The 18,425-nt window shown below is 42.8% G+C and overlaps 1 protein-coding gene across 1 annotated transcript in view; it reads left to right on the top strand.

Moving 5' to 3' along the window:
- LOC129844925 (ceramide kinase-like) overlaps positions 1-14,767 on the top strand; it is a 34,194-nt gene extending 19,427 nt beyond the window's left edge. The window contains exons 8-15 of the mRNA XM_055913086.1: positions 11,257-11,333; positions 11,971-12,045; positions 12,464-12,616; positions 12,720-12,825; positions 12,939-13,024; positions 13,153-13,355; positions 13,508-13,719; positions 13,858-14,767. Of these exons, the coding sequence (XP_055769061.1) occupies positions 11,257-11,333; positions 11,971-12,045; positions 12,464-12,616; positions 12,720-12,825; positions 12,939-13,024; positions 13,153-13,355; positions 13,508-13,719; positions 13,858-13,948 (1,003 nt within the window). The 3' untranslated portion in view covers positions 13,949-14,767. The remainder of the gene's footprint in view (positions 1-11,256; positions 11,334-11,970; positions 12,046-12,463; positions 12,617-12,719; positions 12,826-12,938; positions 13,025-13,152; positions 13,356-13,507; positions 13,720-13,857) is intronic.
- Positions 14,768-18,425: the final 3,658 nt, after the last annotated feature.

The following is an 18,425-nucleotide window of genomic DNA, read 5'->3' on the forward strand; positions in this document are numbered from 1 at the left end:
TGCTGAAGAGTGTGGTTTACGACTGTTTTCGGAATAGGGTTTGATGGCTTTGTGGTCGGTTGTTGTAAAACTCTTTGTAGTGGGGTCTTTGGAACTGCACCTAATGCAGCAAACTCAACAGGTGATGGTTCAGGTTCCACATAGACCTCTGGTTCCTGTTTCTCAAAATAAGAGTTCATTCCATCTTCTTGGCTTAGTAAATGGGCTGCCACAGAATGGGATTGAGAAGTTGACTCAGTACTCTCCAGGACCTTCAGTTTGGCATTATATGCTGCTATGTCTGTTTCCAGTGCCATTTTTTCCATCCTAACATTCAGTTGAGCTTTCTCCAGTTCCAATGCATGCTTGTCTTGTAATGATGCTTGGCGAGCTAGTAGAGCTGCTCGTTCTGCCTCGGCTTTAAGGCGTTCAGAGGACACTGAGGAAGCAGTCTTAGAATACTTAGTTTTACTTGATATTTTTGACACATTGGAAATGCTGTCATGTGGTTCAATGAGCGTTTGTGGCTCAACTTCAGCCTTTTTCCATATTTCCACCTCTTTCAGGAAATGTTCATAAGTTCTCATTCTTGGTTGATAATAGTTAATGCTCTCCTGTTCCTGTTCCTCCTCTGTGACCAGCTCTAGCACAGATTCATGAGCATTCTTAAAGTCATTGAGCACAGCATCAAATGCTTCAAGACTCTCATTCACAGTTGCAATGTTTCCTCCATCAACAAGAAGGACTTTTATTTCATTCATTTTGCGTGTACACACTCCAAGTTTGCCTCTCCGGGCTGCATAGAGTGAATTTAGATGCTCCTCTGCCCTCTCCAGTGGAGTCTTATTTGGGATTTCCTCCTCCATCATTCACTTTTAGTTCACTCAATTTACAATGACACGGTTGTTGGTTTGATTGTTAAACGTAATGCCCCTTTAGACCTCCTTTAATCTTTAAAAACACAGTCATCCATTTCAGCATATTGACCCATTTTGAATTGCACATGTGCAAGTTTGGCATTTTATATGCGTTTTAAACATTTCATCCCGTTGAGGTTTTGTCCCTTTAATGAAGTTTTAACACGCAGTATCTTTAGATCCTTAAGTTCCATTCGTTGCGTTGATGGATTGCATTTCCACGTTAGGCCAAATATTAGATATATGATTAGGCTACATTGTGCATAGGATCTGTGTTTCCCAAACTTAAACTTCTTAATTGTTTTCACAGCGCTGTATTTTGAATTCCATTCCCAAGTTTATCAAACATTCCAATTATAAGCACATTTGCGCTTCCATAATATGCATGATCAAACGATCGCATTGAACAGGGCAGCTCATTCATTCGCAGTGGTTACTCACGGCTGGCGAAATCTAGGAGTTCAAATCCTTCCAAGCGAGCTGTCCTTATGGTCCGAATGCAATTACAAATAGAACAAAATCCAGCGTGAGTCCGAACCGGAGATTTCCTTCCGGTAGTAATCCTTCACGGAGTTTTTTGACTTGAATGTAGTGGCTTCCTTTCCTCTTTACCATGGCCACTGCCCAAGCCTGAAGCGGGGTTGTTTCGGACGCATACATTCCACACTTAACGTTTCCAAACGGCCAAACATTCAATGAGATCCAGGGATATAGTGCAACAATTTTTTTTTATTCTTCTTATCTAACAAAAGGTATTCTCCAATCAACCTAAAGCAGAGATTACTTGAAATGCAAATACATAATATAATATGACCTGTCTGTCTTTCTGTATGTCTATATGTCTATATGGTCAAAAAACTATACCGCTCCCGCATCTAGCAAGGACTCCTCCCCCCGAAGGCCCAACTTCCTGCCTTTATACTAACACAATTAACACAGTACAATGAATGGGCAAGAGGGGGGGGCCAAAAACTGAGTTACACTAATAACAAATGAATATATCTCAATCCGGTAAATAAATCATAAAGGTACGTACCTAATATTTCATCATATGCATTAATATTTAATATATTTACACAAATGTACATGGAGCTCAGTATGTTCAGTCTTTTATACAAAATATGCCCAAATCGGCTCTAACATAAACAAAGTGGCATAGTTTAAAGTGGCTAGTGATACATGTATTACATAAGATGCAGTAGATGATATAGAGTACAGTATATATACATATGAGATGAGTAATGTAGGGTATGTAAACATTATTATATTAAGTGGCATTGTTTAAAACCTTTTAGGGGTAGGGGGCAGCATTTTCACTTTTGGATGAATAGCTTGCCCAGAGTGAACTGCCTCCTACTCTGTCCCAGATGCTAATATATGCATATTATTATTATTACTATTGGATAGAAAACACTCTGAAGTTTCTAAAACTGTTTGAATTATGTCTGTGAGTATAACAAAACTCATAGGGCAGGCAAACTTCCAAACAGGAAGTGGAAATTCTGGGGCTGGTTGATTTTCAACTCATCGCCTTTTCACATCCCAGTAAGATATGGATCTGTTTGCACTTCCTACGCCTTCCACTATATGTCAACAGTCAGTAGAACGTGGAATGAAGCGGGACCGGGTGGCAGCTATTCGAGTCAGTGGTCTGGCAGAATGTCAGTTCCTGGTTACGCACATTACTCTTGATATCGCCTTGCGTTCCATTACTCTGTACACAAAAACGAATGCTCCGGTTGGAACGTTATTGGATATATATGATAATAACATCCTGAAGATTAATTCTCTACTTAGTTTGACCAGTTTATTCAACCTGGAATATAACTTGTTGAAGTTTTCGTCCGAGTTTGCCTGGACCAGCGCCAGCTTTTGGACATGTGAACTAAACGTGCTAGCAAAAGTAGCTAATTGGACACTAGTAATGGACATTATCGAACAAAACAACGATTTATTGCGGAACTAGGATTCCTTGCACTGCATTCTGATGAAAAATCATCAAAGGTAAGGGAATATTTATGATGTAATTTCGTATTTCTGTTGACTCCAACATGGCGGAGAAATATTGTTACTTCTGAGCGCCGTCTCAGATTATTGCATGGTATGCTTTTTTCGTCAAAGTTTATGATGAGTATTTCTGTTTTATGACGTGGCCCTCTGTAATTACTTCGGATATTTTGGAGGCATTTCTGAACATGGCACCAATGTAAACCGACCATTAGCGGGAACGTGTGTCCTAGACAGGTTAAAGTGGCTAGTGATACATTTTTTTCATCAATTTCCAATAATGGAAACTCTATACTCACCCAAGCCAGTGTGTTCCCTTTTTATCTGAAAGGACCTTCAGTGACACCAAATGCTGGCCTGTGACCCATTTTGTTGACAAACCCCAAAAAGGATATAACATATCATACTAAGTGGGTGATGTAGAACACAATTGTGCATTTCTCCACTAGGAGCTGTGGGGCCCTATCAATCACCCCTACGGACTTTGGTATGTGTGGTGCAAATGCAGAACTGTGGGAAGTGCAGTGTAAACGCAGCCACAGCATGGCAGAGGAGGCCTAATGAAGCCCAACACTGCATGACACAGATCAACTCTGTCTAGTAAGCTTTCTCAATACAAGTGTAATGAAGTTGCATTCTCCAGCACAAACACCCCCATTGTCCCTCAACACCACATACAGTTGAAGTCGGAAGTTTACATACACTTAGGTTGGAGTCATTAAAACTCGTTTTTCAACCACTCCACAAATTTCTTGTTAACAAACTATACTTTTGGCAAGTCAGTTAGGGGATCTATTTTGTGCATGACAAGTAATTTTACCAACAATTGTTTATTTCACTTATAATTCACTGTATCACAATTACAGTGGATCAGAAGTTTACATACATTAAGTTGACTGTGCCTTTAAACAGCTTGGAAAAATCCAGAAAATTATGTCATGCTTTAGAAGCTTCTGATAGGCTAATTGACATAATTTGAGTTAGTTGGAGGTGTACCTGTGGATGTATTTCAAGGCCTACCTTCAAACTCAGTGCCTCTTTGCTTGACATCATGGGAAAATGAAAAGAAATCAGCCAAGACCTCAGAAAAACAATTGTAGATCTCCACAAGTCTGGTTCATCCTTGGGAGCAATTTCAAAATGCCTGAAGGTACCCACGTTTATCTGTACAAACAATAGTATGCAAGTCTAAACACCATGGGCCCACGCAGCCGTCATACCACTCAGGAAGGAGACGCGTTCTGTCTCCTAGAGATTAATGTACTTGTGTGCGAAAAGTGCAAATCAATTCCAGAACAACATTAACCTGTTGAGGCTAGGGGGTGCTGTTGTCACTATTTATGTAAATCGTGTAATTTTTTAAACGGCTTCCTACTAAATTCTTGATCGTACAATATGCATATTATTATTATTATTATTGGATAGAAAACAGTCTCTGGTTTCTATAGGCGTTGGAATTTTGTCTCTGAGTGGAACAGAACTCATTCTACAGCAATTTCCCTGACATGGAGTCAGATTTCACACATTTTGGCCCCTGATCTGGAGTCAGTTTAAAGGCCACTGTTATTGCTATGAGCATACAGACACTGCTTACGTCTTCCCCTGGATGCCTTTACGTGATGACGATTTGAATGGTATCGATTGCGCAATCACAGCCCCTATAAAACAAAAACACGTGTAGGTAGGAACTCTTTTCCAGATGCGTCATGCGCGCGGTGGACACCGACCTGCACTTTTTCCAAGCACTAGTGAAGCCAGTTATATTTCTCAGGTCATGTTTCTACTCGTTATAGGAGTTAAAAACATCATAAGGTAGTTAATTTGAACCTGCACTTTTTCCACGTTGCTCACGTTGCTCAAATCTGAAATATTGTCTGTATTCACAGGATCTGTGTCTTTCGATTAGTGTATGCTGTGTATTTTTACGAAATGTTTGATGATTAGTAGTTTGGTAAACACGTTGCTCATTGTAATTATTCTAGTCCATTTGTGACGGTGGGTGCAATTGTAAACTATGACATCTACCTGAAATATGCACATTTTTCTAACAAAACCTATCCTATACCATAAATATGTTATCAGACTGTCATCTGATGAGCTTTTTTCTTGGTTAGTGGCTATCAATATCTTAGTTTAGCCGAATTGGTGATAGCTACTGGTGTTGGTGGACAAAGAAAAGATGGTGGATTATGCTAATGTGTTTAGCTAATAGATTTACATCTTTACATATTGTGTCTTCCCTGTAAAACATTTTAAAAATCGGACATGTTGGCTGGATTCACAAGATCTGTGTCTTTCATTAGCTGTATTGGACTTTAATGTGTGAAAGTAAAATATTTAAAAAAAAAAATATTTTTTGAATTTCGCGGCTCTGCCTTTTCAGTGGGGGTGGGGGGGCACCCCATTCCTAGACAGGTTAAATGTCTCTATTCCTTTGAAACTTTTGTGAACGTAATGTTTACTGTTAATTTTTGATTGTTTATTTCACTTTTGTTTATTATCTATTTCACTTGCTTATGTTTCCCATGCCAATAAATCCATTTGAACCCTTTCATACGTACCATCACACGGGTGTGATCGTTCTACAGTGGTCCCTGAAGCGTACGATCACACCCGTGTGATTAGAACACTCGTTTAGAACGCTCGTTTAGAACGGCCAGTTTCGAATGATGACAATCAGCGTTTGAGCTGGCCACACTTTTTTCAGAAACTATTTACACAAATACAGTCCTTACAAAGTGATGTCCAGAATGTGAGCAGTTTATTTTTGGATTCAATGTTCAGATATTCACAGAAGTATATATAGCACAACACAATCATCCTAACCGGAAAAATGTAGGCTACATTTGTCCTAGCGCTAACTGAGGAAAGATTGACCTAACACAAGCAGTCATATTTTCTAACTCTCGGCTGACATAAACTACATGATGAATTAGCTAATAGCAATTACTATGTATAATTAATCACATTATGGGTGAGCTCACCATTGATCGAAATAATTAGGTAAAACACTATAGACATCGACAGTAATCCGATGATTAGTTTCAGCAGGCAGCCATGCATTTTTCCTCACAGAAACCGAAGATAATAAGAGAAGACGAGATAAGTTTGTTCTGTTTATAGTATGTATGTTGAAGGGGTGTGTCATCTACCGTCGTTCACATCCCACCATTAATTTCCGGAAGTCCTCCTAAAATGTGTGAACTCTTACTCGCCCCATTTTGTTATAACATCTTTGGTCAAACAGACGATTACGTGAAACCCAGAATGCATTGTATGTCAACAAACATGGCTACACAGCTGGAATTAGCTTAGCTCATCATAATCAGTACACCCTTCAAAAAAAGTATTTTACACACATAATATGTGCAAGAATCGGAATGCATGATTTGTCACCTAGAATTGAAAACATGTGAATAAAACCGTAAATACACAAATAATTGCCACACAAAACATGTTCTGATATTGATTTATTGATACAAGTGGCGCGTGCCGGCAGTCAACCACTTACCCTCTCACTCTGAGTCAGTGTTGTTGTTTATGTATGTAGCTAGTGAGCTAAGCAGTAGCATTAGCAATGTCTTTCAAAAGGAGACAACTCACAAATGTGGAAATTCTGGAGATTTTTTAAAATTCTGACAATGAGTCTGAAAGTCAGGATTCAGATTCTGACAGTGACAGTGAGGAGCTGCCCCCCAACCTTGTAGCCATTGAGAACCCTGAATCTGAATTTCCCTTGTCCACTGACGAAGTACCAGTTCCCTTTGAAGATGCTGGTGGTGATGGAGGCAGACCGACAGTGGATGAAGTACAGGAGTTTTGTGGTAGCTGGAAGGCCACCAGTCATTTCATCCCTCCTGGCCCTGCTGTTTGCTTTGACGAGTCCCAGTCTGGAATGCAACGCCCCTTGCCATTTCCAACTGAGGCAGAGTGCTTCAAGTTGTTTCTGACAGAGGAGCTGGTGGGAAACATAGTAGAGGAGACCAATCGCTATGCCTTGGAGCTACAGGAGAAGAGAGAGCCAGGGTAGCTTCAAAATACAACACAAGCTAATAGTTATCTGACGCAACTAGCATTGTTTTACAGAGCTAATAGAATAATGTAGCTACATAAGCACGATTGACTATAACACCATAAAGGTTATAAAATGAGTAACGTTACCTCACGTGTCAATAACATTCTGGAATGGAGAGAACATTCTAGCATCACGTGCATAAAAAAACTCACACTGGGGCGACCGTTAGAGATATTTGGAACTCACGCATGAAAGGGTTAATTTATCTTAACTGTATAATCTGGATTACCGAACCTCCGCTTGATTACTGAGGAGTTTCAATTGATTAGTAATGTCTTATAACACATTTAACAGCATAGTGTTCTATACTATAAACATTTAGAAAATATTTACACATAATCTATAGTATAAAGAGAAGTTTGCATAATTGGTTGTTACAGCTTGGATGAATTGCATGGATGAAAGCAGAAGACATGAAGAATGAAATGTTTGGAAAAATTAAAAAGTTGGAGGAGGAGAGGAAGAGAAGAGGAAAGAAAGTATGAGAACTGGAAGACATGAAGAATGAAAAGCTTTAAAAAATGAAAGCGTTGGAGGTGTGGAAAGGTAAAACATGAAGGGGGATAGAGCGGGACAGACTTTTCACAAAGTATTTGATGGCACAGTGAGGTATAGGTAAAAAGGATGAGATATAGAGACAGGCAGAGCAAGACATACATACAGTATATCACAAAAGTGAGTACACCTCTCACATTTTTGTAAATATTGAAGTATATCTTTTCATGTGACAACACTGAAGAAATGACACTGCTACAATGTAAGGTAGTGAGTGTACAGCTTGTATAACAGTGTAAATATGCTGTCCCCTCAATAACTCAACACACAGCCATTAATGTCTAAACCGCTGGCAACAAAAGTGAGTACGCCCCTAAGTGAAAATGTCCAAATTGGGCCCAAAGTGTCAATATTTTGTGTGGCCACCATCATTTTCCAGCACTGCCTTAACCCTCTTGGGCATGGAGTTCACCAGAGCTTCACAGGTTGCCACTGGAGTCCTCTTCCACTCCTCCATGACGACATCACGGAGCTGGTGGATGTTAGAGACCTTGCACGCCTCCACCTTCCGTTTGAGGATGTCCCACAGATGCTCAATAGGGTTTAGGTCTGGAGACATGCTTGGCCAGTCCATCACCTTTACCCTCAGCTTCTTTAGCAAGGCAGTGGTTTTCTTGGAGGTGTGTTTGGGGTCGTTATCATGTTGGAATACTGCCCTGCGGCCCAGTCTCCGAAGGGAGGGGATCATGCTCTGCTTCAGTATGTCACAGTACATGTTGGCATTCATGGTTCCCTCAATGAACTGTAGCTCCCCAGTGCCGGCAGCACTCATGCAGCCCCAGACCATGACACTCCCACCACCATGCTTGACTGTAGGCAAGACACACTTGTCTTTCTACTCCTCACCTGGTTGCCGCCATAAACGCTTGACACCATCTGAACCAAATAAGTTTATCTTGGTCTCATCAGACCACAGGACATGGTTCCAGTAATCCATGTCCTTAGTCTGCTTGTCTTCAGCAAACTGTTTGCGGGCTTTCTTGTGCATCATCTTTAGAAGAGGCTTCCTTCTGGGACGACAGCCATGCAAACCAATTTGATGCAGTGGACGGCGTATGGTCTGAGCACTGACAGGCTGACCCCCCACCCCTTCAACCTCTGCAGCAATGCTGGCAGCACTCATACGTCGATTTCCCAAAGACAACCTCTGGATATGACGCTGAGCACATGCACTCAACTTCTTTGGTCGACCATGGCGAGGCCTGTTCTGAGTGGAACCTGTCCAGTTAAACCGCTATATGGTCTTGGCCGCCGTGCGGCAGCTCAATTTCAGGGTCTTGGCAATCTTCTTATAGCCAAGGCCATCTTTATGTAGAGCAACAATTCTTTTTTTCAGATCCTCAGAGAGTTCTTTGCCATGAGGTGCCATGTTGAACTTCCAGTGACCAGTCAGTATGAGGGAGTGTGAGCGCGATGATACCAAATTTAACACACCTGCTCCCCATTCACACCTGAGACCTTGTAACACTAGCGAGTCACATGACACCGGGAGGGAAATGGCTAATTGGGCCCAATTTGGACATTTTCACTTAGGGGTATTCTCACTTTTGTTGCCAGCGGTTTAGACATTAATGGCTGTGTGTTGAGTTATTGAGGGGACAGCAAATTTACACTGTTATACAAGCTGTACACTCACTACCTTACATTGTAGCAAAGTGTCATTTCTTCAGTGTTGTCACATGAAAAGATATACTCAAATATATACAAAAATGTGAGGGGTGTACTCACTTTTGTGATATACTGTACAGACGTACAGACAGACAGAGCACACAAGCACACTATAGGCTCTGGTACTCAATTGGAATAGAACTGTTTGATGTTTACTCAAGTCTATTTTAGGAAACATGGCTGATGTTTGTTTTGGATCATTTTCTTTCTATCTCTCTCAGATTATTCCATCTTCTCTGTGGGCCAACAGGGGGTTGCACAGCCCCCTCCAGCCCAGCAGAATAAGACAACCTCCCCCCGCAAAGGTAATAACAAGAGCAGTTTGATTCATTGGTTCATCAATAAGAATGTATAAGAGCAACCAGTTTTAATAATCTTCAAAAATCCCAGAGTCTATTCCCCCTTATCCCCCGTTTCTCTCTCAATTCAATTAACCCTTTCATGCGTGAGTTCCAAATATCCTTAACGGTCGCCCCAGCGTGAGTTGGGCAGGGCCAGGAGGGATGAAATGACTGGTGGCCTTCCAGCTACCACAGAACTCCTGTACTTCATCCACTGTCGGTCTGCCTCCATCACCACCAGCATCTTCAAAGGGAACTGGTACTTCGTCAGTGGACAAGGGAAATTCAGATTCAGGGTTCTCAATGGCTACAAGGTTGGAGGGCAGCTCCTCACTGTCACTGTCAGAATCTGAATCCTGACTTTTAGACTCATTGTCAGAATTTTAAAAAAATCTCCAGAATTTTCACATTTGTGAGTTGTCTCCTTTTGAAAGACATTGCTAATGCTACAGCTTAGCTCACTAGCTACATACATAAACAACAACACTGAATGGCTCAGTGAGAGGGTACGTGTTTGACTACCGGCACGCGCCACTTGTATCAATAAATCACTATCAGAAAATGTTTCGTGTGGCAATTATTTGTGTATTTACGGTTTTATTCACATGTTTTCAATTCTAGGTGACAAATCATGCATTCCGATTCGTGCACAGATTGTAATGGGCACATATTATGTGTGTAAAATAATTTTTTTGAAGGTTGTACTGATTATGATGAGCTAAGCTAATTCCAGCTGTGTAGCCATGTTTGTTGACATACAATGCATTCTGGGTTTCACGTAATCGTCTGTTTGACCAAAGATGTTATAACAAAATGGGGTGAGTAAGAGTTCACAAATTCTTTGAGGACTTCTGGAAATGAATGGTGGGATGTGAACGACGGTAGATGACACACCCCTTCAACATGCATACTATAAATAGGCCAAACTCATCTCGTCTTCTCTTATTATCTTCGGTTTCTGTGAGGAAAAATGCATGGCTGCACGCTGAAACTAATCATCGGATTACTTTCGATTTCTATAAAGTGTTTTACCTAATTATTTCGATCAATGGTGAGCTCACCCGTGATGTGATTAATTATACATAGTAATTGCTATTAGCTAATTCATCATTGTAGTTTATGTCAGCCTAGAGTTAGAAAATATGACTGCTTGTCAATCTTTCCTCAGTTAGCGCTAGGACTATTGTAGCCTACATTTTCCCGGTTAGGATGATTGTGTTATGCTATATATACATCTGTGAATATCTGAACATTGAATCCAAAAAATAAACTGCTCACATTCTGGACATAACTTTGTAAGGACTGTGTTTGTGTAAATAGTTTCTAAAAAAAAGTGTGGCCAGCTCAAACGCTGATTGTTGCGTCATTCGAAACTGGCCGTTCTAAATGAGTGTTCTAATCACACGGGTGTGATCGTACGCTTCAGGGACCACTGTAGAACGATCACACCCGTGTGATGGTACGTATGAAAGGGTTAAAGACCTCTTTGTAGTCTGGTTTTCAGCTCAACCGTCACTAAATCATATTCAACCAATCACAGTTGAACTAAAAACACCCCTGGTCAAGTATATTAATCTCAAACGACAAACAAAAAGATCAGTTTTGTTGTTCTGACCTCTGTGTTACATGACCTTTGACCTCTATGCAGAGTGGTGTGTGTGTGGGCGGGGACTGCATGTTCAGCGAGATAGTTCACGGCCTGGTCTCGACACAGGGATAACGGAGTGGACCAGAACAGCCCGGAGGAGAAGCTGGTACCCTGTAGTCTCCGCATCGGCATTATACCCGCAGGTTAGTCAAGACCCCACGCAGACATTCACAAGCACATGCATGTACGCATTCTATACATGCCATCTGCAAGCATTCTCCTCTCTTGGTGTCTTGACAATGTAGAATCTTATTTATATTTAATATTTTTGATTTAATGTAACAATGTTCTTGTCTATAGCTATTCTGTACTCTGTCATGTATTTTGTTTTATGTGGAAGAGTAGCTCCTGCATGTGCAACAGCTATTGGGATTCTAATAAAGTAAAAACACACATACCACTATGTTTACACAGCAATGATCACATCAATAGCTCAGTTTATGACATGACTGCGTAAGTTTACAAACTAATGTCAACCATGAGGTCCATTTCATGTACACTACACTATCTGTTGATTTCCGTGTTCCATTTTTCCATCTTACACACACACACACACACCCTGGCCGTGATCCCACTCTCCAAGGGTGTTGGGATATGCAACAAAAAATAAAAAACATTTCTAATACACGCATGCATGTTAGTACACACTTGTACATGTATGAGAGAGGACAGTTTTAAGCACCCACCAAATTATTATTATTACAAACACACACACTGCTAGCTTTTGTCTGTGTAGGCAGGAACATAATGTATCATTGTCTTGTTTTGTGTGGTATCCAGGTTCAACGGACTGCATCTGCTATGCCACTGTCGGCATCAATGACCCTGTGACCTCAGCTTTACATGTCATAGTGGGTGGGTGCAGTTATCTATATTGAAATATTAACAGCACTTCCAATTAAATTGCCTTTAAAAATAGTGTAACTGACATTTTTATACAGCACAGACTAGTAGCATAAGCATTCTTTATCACTGTTCCAGGTCATTCCTGGAGATTCATTGTGAATAGAAATGTCTCGTGTTTGTCACTTCTATGTTATCGCTATGGCACACTCCGCTGACCAACAAGTGACAGCCGTGACCAACTTATTCAAAGCTTTTGAGATAAGAGGAAACTGCTGGAGGTCAGTGTGGGTGGATGGGTGTGCAGGTGTGTTTTTTATAGTAAAAGGACATAGTGTGTCATCACACCTCTTTAAGACACTGTACCCCACACACACAGTATCTGTGGAGGATCACTCATACTAGACTTGGGGGGTGCGTGTCTTCACAGGAGACTCCCAGCCAATGGACGTGTGCTCGGTCCATCACAACAACACATTCTTGAGGTATTCCGTCTCCCTGCTTGGATACGGTTTCTACGGCGACGTGCTGGCAGACAGCGAGAGGAAACGCTGGATGGGACCAGCCAGATACGACTTTTCAGGTGGGTCAGAGGAGTAGCTTTAGCTGTTTTAGGAAATACAACCATACTGTTGCGGGAGTCTGTTGCTGTTGCTAGTGAAATGGCATGATGTCGTTTTGTGCAGGTTTTAAGACGTTCCTGACACATCACCACTATGAAGGGGCTGTGTCTTTTCTACCAGAAACTGACACACTGGGAACACCGCGAGACAAGACCAGGTGTAGAGCTGGGTATGTAATACTGTACACGTACAACCTGTTGTGTAGTTTAGTATTACATGTTTGTCTAGATGGTGCAAAGGAGATTGCTCACTTGGCTAGCCAACTCCATTCCTGCTTTCCAGGTGCTTCATATGCCAGCGCAACGGGCAGCTGTATTCAGGGGATTCCCCAGAGGAATCCAAGACGGCTCCAGATGTCTCAGACAGAGGTAGGTACAGTATCTCTGCCTGAACTAACATATGGCCTCAACTCCACACGCTATGGGTCTCTACTGAAACCTGCTCAATGTTTTCACCACAAAGCCCGAACATCTGTTTCTGCTCTATCCCAGAATATGAAGTGGGGTGGGGGGGGTGGTCAGAGGGAAGTTCCTGGCCATCAACGCGGCCAGTATGAGCTGTGCCTGTCCCCGTAGGCCCAAGGGCCTGTCCCCCGCCGCCCACCTTGCTAACGGCACCACCGACCTCATCCTCGTACGCAAGTGCTCCCGATTCAACTTCCTTCGCCACCTGCTACGCCACACCAGCAAAGACGACCAGGTAACCACACTGGATGGGGCTACTGCAATGGTTTCTTGATTTCTGTGGGTACTCCAACCCGGGTCCATAGCAGTGATTGCATGAGATGTTTAACTCGCCACTTTCCTGTACCAGGGATTTCACTTTCTCACTTCTGTTCCTCCCCCCTTCAGTTTGACATGACCTTTGTAGAGGTGCACCGTGTGCGGCGCTTCCGCTTCACGCCGCGCCACTGCCAAAACCACTCGGAGCTGGACCTGAGGGAGAACGGCAAGCAGCTCTTCAGCCAGATCTGCCGGGACCACCCGGCCTGCAGCTGCAGCCCTGCCTATAGCAGCTGGAACTGTGACGGCGAGATCCTCCCCCACGCTGCCATTGAAGTCGGGTACGCACCCCTCTACATGGAAATATAACACACTTCTAAAAGTTTATTTCCTGCACTGTGCTGTCTTCAACATTTGAATTGAATTCCTGCCTTAGTTTTTTTCCCTGACAATGTTTTCTTTGTCTTCTGCCTTGCCAGAGTTCACTGCCAGTTGATCAAGCTGTTTGCGCGAGGGATCGAAGAGCAGCCTTTGTTTGAGGACCTCGCCAACCCCCCGTGTGCACTCTAGGTCCCCTCGTCCCTCCGCTGCCCTACCCTATCAGTCACTGGAACAGTCCTACAGCATTTCAAAGGCTGCCACTGCTGTCACTTCCCTTAGCCCTGTGCACTACCTTTCTCTAATGAGGTCACAAGTTCACAGGTCAAAGAGTGCTGGTACATTTACAGAGGTTCATTATCCACTATAGCGAAGAACAAATCATGAAAATCTTAAATTAATGTACCCCCTTCCTGCTATCCTTTTGCAATAAAGAGATGTTAACCAACACATAACGAGCTGTTCAACATTTGTAGAACTTCCGTTTGCGCGTGTTGGAATGTACGCTGCTCCAAATTATGAAGAATTGGTACAAAGCTTTGTTTATTTATAAACATAAACCCAATATTAAAGCATGTTTGAATGATTCTAGCTGCTTGCCTTGTTGGATGTTATTTCCCTGCACCTAAAAAGCATGAATTTGAAAACATTTGTGTGGATGATAGGATATTGGATGAACCAGAGCACTCTCTATGGGTACCAGATGCCAGCTCGCCTGTCACCTTAATGTGGTCATTTAATATGTCCTATATAGCTACAGTATACCACCAGACGGGCTAGAGTCACACTGAAAACTCAATGTATTGTAGCGTATCAACAGTTTATGCCCTGAAACATGTGACTTGGTAGCATTAAAATAGACGCAGCAGGCTATTTCTGCCATTGCTGCGATGTCATTCCATGTTAATTTGCTGTTGTGTCTGAGCTGTGGTGTTTGAGGTTGCTGTTAGAAAAGTGTTGCGTATTTGTTGCACTTGCAGTGCTTGGTGTCCTGCGTATCATATTGCCTTCTGCACACACTGTTCCGTGTGTCTTTTCCCCGCACTGTCGAGCTGGCCTTGCTGGTGCGACTCCTCACTGTCGAGCTCGTCTTGCTGGTGCGACCCCTCACTGTCGAGCTGGTCTTGCTGGTGCGACTCCTCACTGTCGAGCTGGCCTTGCTGGTGCAACTCCTCACTGTCGAGCTGGCCTTGCTGGTGCGACTCCTCACTGTCGAGCTGGTCTTGCTGGTGCGACTCATCACTGTCGAGCTGGTCTTGCTGGTGCGACTCCTCACTGTCGAGCTGGCCTTGCTGGTGCGACTCGTCACTGTCGAGCTGGCCTTGCTGGTGCGACGCCTCACTGTCGAGCTGGTCTTGCTGGTGCGACGCCTCACTGTCGAGCTGGTCTTGCTGGTGCGACGCCTCACTGTCGAGCTGGTCTTGCTGGTGCGACTCCTCACTGTCGAGCTGGTCTTGCTGGTGCGACTCCTCACTGTCGAGCTGGTCTTGCTGGTGCGACTCCTCACTGTCGAGCTGGTGCGACTCCTCACTGTCGAGCTGGCCTTGCTGGTGCGACTCCTCACTGTCGAGCTGGCCTTGCTGGTGCGACTCCTCACTGTCGAGCTGGCCTTGCTGGTGCGACTCCTCACTGTCGAGCTGCACTTGCTGGTGCGACTCCTCACTGTCGAGCTGGTCTTGCTGGTGCGATTCCTCACTGTCGAGCTGGTCTTGCTGGTGCGACGCCTCACTGTCGAGCTGGTCTTGCTGCATTCTGGTTTAGATGTCATGCTGATGTGGTGATGCATTCTGGTTTAGATGTCATGCATTCTGGTTTAGATGTCATGCTGATGTGGTGATGCATTCTGGTTTAGATGTCATTGTGTAGTGATTTTGTCTAAAACGTCTGGTATACTCCCTCGTACCATTGACTTAACACTGCAGCTAGTACTGGAGGTCACATAGCATCCCCAGTGTCTTGACAGTCTATGGTTTATCGTGATCTGTGCGACAAACCAAAAACATCCAGTCAGCGGCTCGTTGATGAGAGGTTGAAGGAAAATGGCAAAAATCGTGCAAGCTAACAGGCAGACCACAAACAGTTAAATAACGGCATAGTACAACAGTGGTGTGCAGAACGGCATCTCAGAACGCACAACTCGTCGGTACTTGTCACAGATGGGCTATTGCAGCAGATGACCACACCAGGTTACACTCCCATCAGCTAAAAAGAAGTGGCTCCAGTGGGCACGCGATCACAACACTGGACAATTGAGTTAAAAAACATTGCATCGTCCGACGAACTGGAACACGCTGCCGTATACGTCGATCCAGAGCATCCCAAACATGCTCAACGGGTGACATGTCTGAGTATGCAGGCCATGGAAAACTGGGACATTTTCAGCTTCCAGGAATTGTGTATAGACGACATGGGCTTGTGCATTATCATGCTGAAACGTGGTGATTGCAACGGATGAAGGGCACGACAATGCACCTCTGGACCTCGTCACGGTATCTCTGTGCATTCAAATTGCCATTGTGTTTGATGTCCGTAGTTTATGCCTGTCCATACTATAACCCCAACTCCACCATTGTCCAACGAAGTCGGTTACGATACCAAACTGCAGTCAGGTCAAGACCCTGGTGAGCACGCGGATGATCTTCCATGAGTTGGTTTCTGACAGAAATTCTTTGGTGTGCAAACCCACAGTTTCATCAGCTGAACTGGTGACTGTTCTCAGACAATCCCGCATGTGAAGAAGCTGGATGTGGAGGTCCTGGGCTGGCGTGGTTACATGTGGTCTGCGATTGTGAGGCTGGTTGGAAATACTGCCAAATTGTCTAAAATGATGCTGGAGGTGGCTTACGGTAGAGAAATGAACATTCAATTATCTGGCAACAGCTTTGGTGGACATTCCTGCTGTCAGCATGCCAATTGCCCATTCCTTTAAAGCTTTACAATAAACAGTAGGAGCAGCGTATGTGATGAGTCAAAGTTCATGCAAAAATGGTCAATGCAAATAGTTAACCAAATAGCTACCTGTATTAACTATTTAGCAGTCTTATAGCTTCGGGGTATAAGCTGTTCAAGGTCCTGTTGGTTCCAGACTTGGTGCGTAGGTACCGTTTGGCCTGCGGTAGCAGAGAGAACAGTCTATGACTTGGCTGGCTGGAGTCTTGAGGATCTGAGGGCCCATGCCAAATCTTTTCAAAGTCCTGAGGGGGAAGAGGCGTTGTCGTGCCCTCATCACTGCTGTGATGGAGTGTGTGGACCATGATAGATCCTTAGTGATCTGGACACTGAGGAACTTGAAACTCTCGACCAGCTTGTGGTGTGTACTTTATTCTAATCTAAGGACATATTAATTCTGCTATGCCACAGAAAATTCTACATATGATACCATGGTTACGGATAATCCTGAATGAATCGTGAATAATGATGAGTGACAATGTTATAGACGCACAAATATCATACTTCTCAAAAAATGCTAAGCCTGTCTTGGCGGTATGATATTTGTGCGTCTGTCTCACTTATCATTATTCACGATTCATTCAGAATTATCCGTAATCATGGTAGCACCCACATGAATGTAGAAGTGTTTAGAAATTCTTATTTACAATAAAAGTGACTCCAAAATGGCATAATACATGATTTACTATTAATTTCTATTGGGCACAAAATAATCTAAAACGCAACCAAAACAAACACCAAATGCGTCCAATAAATGTGTAGTCATAAGCTTGATGTAGTCATTGTGTGCTAGGAATATGGGACCAAATGCTTAACGTTTTATTACTTTAATGCACTTAAGTGAATTTGTCCCTATACTTTTGCTCCCCTAAAATGAGGGGACTATCCACAAAAAGTGTTGTAATTTCAAAATGATTCACCCAATATGGATGAGAAATAACCTCAAATTAAAGCTGACAGTCTGTACTGTAACCTCATAGTAACTGTATCATTTCAAATCAAACAATGACTATTGTATAAAGCTGATCTAAGAAAACATACATTTTTGTAACAGTGCAGCTGCTATAATATGGAGCAATCAAAGACTGAGTACATTTGTAGAATAGTCTTTCAGAAAATTGCCTTGAAGTGAAGTTAGAGCTGTTTCAGAAGCTGTGTCACTGGTCCACCACTGTCACATCGTTGAGCAATTTTTTTCAATATGACTTGGTGTGTGAAATAACAATGTTTGAACTGTTCTGACACAGTATCTGCTTAAAAGCTCAGCAAATTCTCAGTGTGCATTCTGTCAGATTGGGCATATTTGTCAAGGGACTAAGAGACATCCTGACTCATGTCATTTCAAAAGCAAACAACGCCATCACTCCAATCCCCAATCCACTGTCTCCCTCTGTGTATTCCGCAAAAGACTCAGCTTTGTTCATTTTCTACTCTAGTTTTCCCTCAAATCCAGTCTCAGAATGGTCTTATGCGTGCAGCTGAGATGAAGGATGCTTCTTAAACATTCAGTTTGTCTTAGAGATTTTCATGAGCACCTTGAGGATGGGGTTACAGCATGCAGAGTACATCGTCAGCCTCTTGAAATAGAACATCTATGAGGAGAAGTACAGTAGAACAATTGAGCGAGAATCATTCTTAACATGCTAGTTTCTCAATATCATTCATTTCATGAATTAAAAAGGAGTACTATGGAATATGCTGTTTGAGTAAGGTTAAGTGA

The sequence above is a fragment of the Salvelinus fontinalis genome, unplaced genomic scaffold (assembly GCF_029448725.1).
Source record: "Salvelinus fontinalis isolate EN_2023a unplaced genomic scaffold, ASM2944872v1 scaffold_0251, whole genome shotgun sequence".
Classification (NCBI taxonomy): domain Eukaryota; kingdom Metazoa; phylum Chordata; class Actinopteri; order Salmoniformes; family Salmonidae; genus Salvelinus; species Salvelinus fontinalis.